At 34.5% G+C, this 5293-nt stretch overlaps 1 protein-coding gene across 8 annotated transcripts; it reads left to right on the top strand.

The window, feature by feature from the left end:
• The first annotated feature begins 618 nt into the window (after positions 1-618).
• LOC147510175 (CBS domain-containing protein CBSCBSPB3-like) lies at positions 619-3548 on the top strand. 8 transcript variants are annotated; one of them, XM_086599295.1, is made up of 8 exons: positions 619-789; positions 1547-1625; positions 1728-1840; positions 1978-2044; positions 2357-2466; positions 2546-2672; positions 2745-2809; positions 3349-3548. In XM_086599295.1, exons 5-8 carry the CDS (start codon positions 2387-2389, stop codon positions 3404-3406), a joined length of 330 nt encoding a protein of 109 aa, XP_086455421.1. In that variant the 5' UTR covers positions 619-789; positions 1547-1625; positions 1728-1840; positions 1978-2044; positions 2357-2386; the 3' UTR covers positions 3407-3548. The 8 variants fall into 8 exon arrangements, with proteins under 8 accessions (XP_086455421.1, XP_086455420.1, XP_086455416.1 ...); XM_086599294.1 differs by having other exon boundaries at positions 679-789; positions 1750-1840; XM_086599290.1 differs by having other exon boundaries at positions 679-789; positions 1750-1840; positions 2543-2672.
• Positions 3549-5293: the final 1745 nt, after the last annotated feature.

Genomic DNA, 5293 nt, shown 5'->3' with positions numbered 1-5293 from the left:
ACCAACAAGTAATACATTATCCTAGGCAAACTTGCCTTGATACATAAACATGAATATTAAATAAATTAGTAAGCATTATCATCAATAGGAAAACCAACAACTACATTAACTGGAATCACATGCAGACGTAAAATTACAATAAAAATAAAAAACTTACCACTAATTATACTAACTTACGTCGACATGTGTATTAACTTCTGACACACAAGTCTAGCTAAATATCCAAGTCCCACTACTAAAAACAAGACTTATTATGACGGCTAAATATTGTTTGAGTTGAGTTCGTCTACCACGAGGATATCCCTATAGGGATGAGTGTTTCGAGACCGTTGGATCTCGGAAAATCAAAAACAAAAAGGAAGAGAGAGAATATGGGTTTGTTTTTTATTTTCGGACCGTTAGATCTCGGATCCAACATCAGGCCGGTAGGCGTCCCTATAGGGATATCGTGGTAAACACTCAATATGGATACCACGATAGAGTTAGCCTCTACCACGAGGATATCCCTATAAGGACGCCAGCCGAGACCATTGGATCCGAGATCTAACGGTCCGAAAATCAAAAACAAACCCATATTCTCTCTCTTCCTTTTAGTTTTTGATTTTCGGACCGTTCGATTCGAAACACTCATCCCTATAGGGATATCCTCGTGGTAGACGAACTCTATCCTCGTGGTAGACGAGGATATCCCTATAGGGATGAATATAATATTTATCTTGACAGCTTTTAAGAAAATCGTCAAGATAAAGTAGCTTAATTTTTTTTTTATGACGGCTTTGCTTAATTAGGGTACGGTTTAAGATTTTGTCTTTGAATTTGAATTGATGATCTTATGTTGGTACGGTTTAAGACTTTTGGGTTTTCTATAGAGAGAGAAGATAAGAAAAATGGCTTTGACGAATTTCATAATTACAACCATTTTTCTAATAGAATCTGCTTCTGCTTCCAAGTAAATTTAATTTTCTTTTTGTTTCAAGTTATTATGTAGCTGAATTTTCATTTTTTGTGATTAGAATCAAATAGTAGGTTAAATTAGTATTAAAGGTGTGAAATTTTATTGTTAGATCAGTTTGTTATTTTTAATTGTTCGATCTTTTACTAACAAAAAACAGATTTGGGAAAATTCATAAGTGCTATATTTGTGTGCATCTTGGAAAGTTGGCTACTGCTAGTGTATAAGGAGTGATTCCTGCTCATAGTTAGTCTCTCTCAACCACGTCCAATTGTTATAGTAAAAAACCGGTTGTCACATTATTGAAAATTGCTGCAGTCAGAAACCTGTGGCTGTGCTTTTGACTGTTGAGCTTAACTTCTTAGTTCTAGAAGGTAGTATTTAACACTTCAAAGATGTCACTGAATAAACACGTCAAGCTGAAATTCATCACAGTATGCACATGCAAATCTTTTAGTATAATATATTATCCCTTCTTGTTTAAGATGTGGGAGATGATTAAAAGATATCAGTTTTCCTTTCATGCATTTCTTCTGGTTAGATATTTACAGTTAGAGATTCCAATTTGTTCTTTCCTTTTTGATTTTACTGCAGCTCCATATGCTTTCATAGAAACTTTTAGAGAAAGGATGTTCAAGCCTGCCTTGTCAACCATCATTGCTGAAAATACCAAGTATGGTTAATCTGGCCTTTTTGTTTTAAGGTCTTCAATAGTTATAGTGCGTTTCCATTTGCTAATGAACACCAATTGTCATATACCGTCTTCATTTTTAAGGTTGCTTTGGTGTCCCCATCAGATCCTGTTTATGTGGCCACAAAGAAGATGCAGGACTTTAGAGTTAATTCAGTGATTATCACGACTGGGAATAAGCCTCAGGGAATACTCATGTACGAGCCATGCCTTAACTACTGTATTTGCAATTTTGCATTCTATCTTCAATCTGGTACATGTACATATAATGCCTTAAGTAGTTAAGTGACTGCACATACCTCGTTTTATACCTGTTTTGTTACTTCTGTTACAGTTCAAAGGATGTCCTTATGAGAGTTGTGGCTTAAAATCTTTCTCCCGAGTTGACTCTAGTGGAAAAGGTATTTGCTTGTAAACTCTTATTATTAGCTTAGCTTTCCTTCTTGGAGGTCATTACCTTGCATAAATAAAGAAACTTTCCTTATTTAAGCGCAGGTTTTACATCTTGGCATAATTTTTCTTTAATGTGTTGAACCGAGCTTGTTATGTATATGGTCTGCTACTCTTTAAAGGAAGTTCTTTTACTCTTTCAAATAAAAAGGCCCTTTTGTCATTTTAAAGCTAGGGACCAGTTTGAGTTTGTACTGGCCAGAAATTGAATGACTCTGGAGTGGCTCAATTTCCTTACTGAAGCGTTAAGTAACTTCTTGTAGGTTGAAGGTGGCCCTGGAGGCGTCAGTGATATGACAAATACAATGATGCAGAAGTTTTGGGATTCTGCCCTTGCCTTGGAGCCGCCAGATAATGAATATGATACTCATAGGTATGATCTTATCTGCTTTCAAGCTGTAAGAGTAAACCTAGTACTGTTCTGACGTTAATTGTGTTGTAAACTTTAGCAGTGAACTTTCTGGATTAATGACATCAGATGGAGCCGAACCTGGAAAGTCTATGTATCCATCTCTTGGTCTTGGAAATTCTTTTGCTTTCAAATGGACCGTAAGGGTCGTGTGCATCGATTTAATTTTGGTATGTGCCTCTCTCATTATAATTTTGAGCAAGAAGTAAGTTCCTGATGTTCGCTTTGCCCCATTGTGTAAGCTCATTTTGCAACTGATGGTGACCTCACTGGAGCTGTTAGCCATGCCAGATCAGTTGGATCGAAGGTAGTCAATGTTTCTTTTGTTGCCCACAAGCTTAGGTGGTTAGAGTATAGGTAGTGGCTAATGATCAGGACTTCTATTGTGACCAACTTTTTATTTTCAAATGTGTTGGGTTTTAAGGTTGCACCTCGAATATTTGAGGATGATTAAGATATATGTGGCCACTGCTAGTATATAAAAGATAGAATAATGACTAATCCATGTCTACTTTGTTGAATTGTTTATGATTGATTTTTTTCATGGTAAGTTCAATTCAAACTTGCCTTCTAAATATATTAGAAGGATAGAAATCCGTTCTTGAGCTTCCGGGTATTTTCTTTGGATTAGTGCATGAGTTTGGAATTACTGCAATATTTTTTCGTTTGTGTATATCACTTACTTCAATACCTTGGAATATATTTGAGGTTCTGTCATTTGAACTAGTAGCCCTTTATGTACCGTACTTGCATTTTATTCTGTACTATATTGGATTTTGTCGCTTTACGATCTATTGAACCTAACTACTTTCTCCTTTTGTTTAATTTGTTTTTCTTTTTTTGTAGATTGAACTTAATAGAATCTATGATGGCTGGATGGATGGATAAACTAGACACAAAATGATTTTCTCGCATGGTGCTAGTCTAGGTTGATTAGGTTTTATTTTGTTGGTTTTGTAAATGTTTGAAGTTGTATCTTGGTTGGTTGGTTGTAAACTGATGTCGGATAATGAAATTATTTATTAATGAAAAGAGTTTGTTTTTTAGATTGTTGTGTTATATTGATGTGGATGGTAATGCTTTCATAGAGGCTAATTGTCAATTGTTGTTCATATATTTTCTTTGGAACAGGTGATCCACTAAAAGTGATACAAGAACAGATCCAATTGTGTGCCATTTGAAGAACTGACACAATAGTTCTATTTCTTGTGTCGGTTTGTACTTTCCCAAAGCCAATTTACAGGTGTGAAATACTAAAAACCGACACAAGTAGTACACCTATTGTGTCAGTTTATACTCACAAACTGACACAAGTGTTATATCTGTTGTATCAGTTTTACAAAAACCTGTTGTGTCACCACTATTTGTGTCGCTTTGTAAATCTGAAAAACTCGACACATCAAGCTTGTTGTGTCGATTAAGAAATGACACAATAAGCCTTTTTTTTAGTAGTGCAAGTACAAAATCAAAATGTATTACCGACTCCTCGGGTCACAAACAACAAACAGGGTCCTACTTTGAAGTATATATAGGCTTCCAAAGAGGACTTCTTCATTTCTAAGTTTGTATCAATAGAAATCAGTTATTACAGCTAAAATGTTCTAACATACTAACTGCTTTCACTTAATGATTCTAAAATAATAAGTAACAGTGAAATTAACGTATCAAGTCTAAGTAACAGTGTAATTAACGCATCAAGTCTCTACTCTCTAGTATATAGAGAGACCATTGTAGTCATTCGAGGTTAACTCAATATATTGGTTTCACTCGGAATTCCTTCTGCATCTAATGGTTTTGCTAACTAATCAAAGAATTAATATCAAAATACGTCGTAAGTAAAGTACATGTTAATTGGATGACCGAGCTAAACGTAGAAATCCGAAGAACTGATATGAAAAATAAAAAGAATAATTGAAAACTGCATAATTGATACCAAAAAGAATTGACGCAAGAGAGTAAACGATTACCTAAACCAAGTTGTTGATTGCAACATAAATAACTTTAAAAGTGATGAATCCCTCAAACTTTAAACGGTTCACCTGCATCAAATTGTTACAAGTATTTTCAGAGAAGTTAAAATTCTGAAGAGAAAATACATGATAATGATGAACTTACTAGAAGACCCAATATTGTGTGTGAAACCCATTGTTTTCCCTTTTTTTCCGCAAAGATTATGTTTGATTTATAGGTTTCTTCTTCTTTGTTTTTTGGTTCTCTCAATTTTTCGGTTTTGTTTCTGTGTCGATGTTTAAGAATGAAACAACAATTGAAAACAAGAACTCTCTCTCTCTCTCTCTCTCTCTCTCTCTCTCTCTCTGAATCAGTCTATTATGTTTTAGGGCTCTCAAAAGTTTCAGTTATTTGCTATTTTGCCCCTCTCTCTCTCTTTAGCACGAATTAGTCTAATTGTTCACTCTAAATTGTAGAGTTATTTGCTATGAACTTGTGCATGCTCCAAGTATATAAGCAGACAAGCACAAACTATCCCCAACAATATGTTTATCCTCAAGGATTCATGCAGTACTCTCACAAACCATATATCCTACAAAACTCACTAGAATAAGCTTAAATCTTATTACTACTTAATTAAATTCCGATCGCAGTTCGGAATGTAAATAAGCTTCCTATAAACTAAACATGATCATTATATATAAGCTAAAAAATAAAACCCCACAATCATTTCAACTATAACGATAACAATCAAGGCATCAAGCAATAAAACTCAATTATCCTAACTAAATCCCATTTCTTACTTCAACTAATTTCATACAACACTTATTCTTCCACAAAT

The sequence above is a fragment of the Coptis chinensis genome, chromosome 3, assembly GCF_015680905.1.
Source record: "Coptis chinensis isolate HL-2020 chromosome 3, ASM1568090v1, whole genome shotgun sequence".
In the NCBI taxonomy this organism is placed as follows: Eukaryota; Viridiplantae; Streptophyta; class Magnoliopsida; order Ranunculales; family Ranunculaceae; genus Coptis; species Coptis chinensis.
The sequence above is the reverse complement of the archived record's forward strand: the minus strand, read 5'-3'. Positions and strand labels throughout refer to the sequence as shown.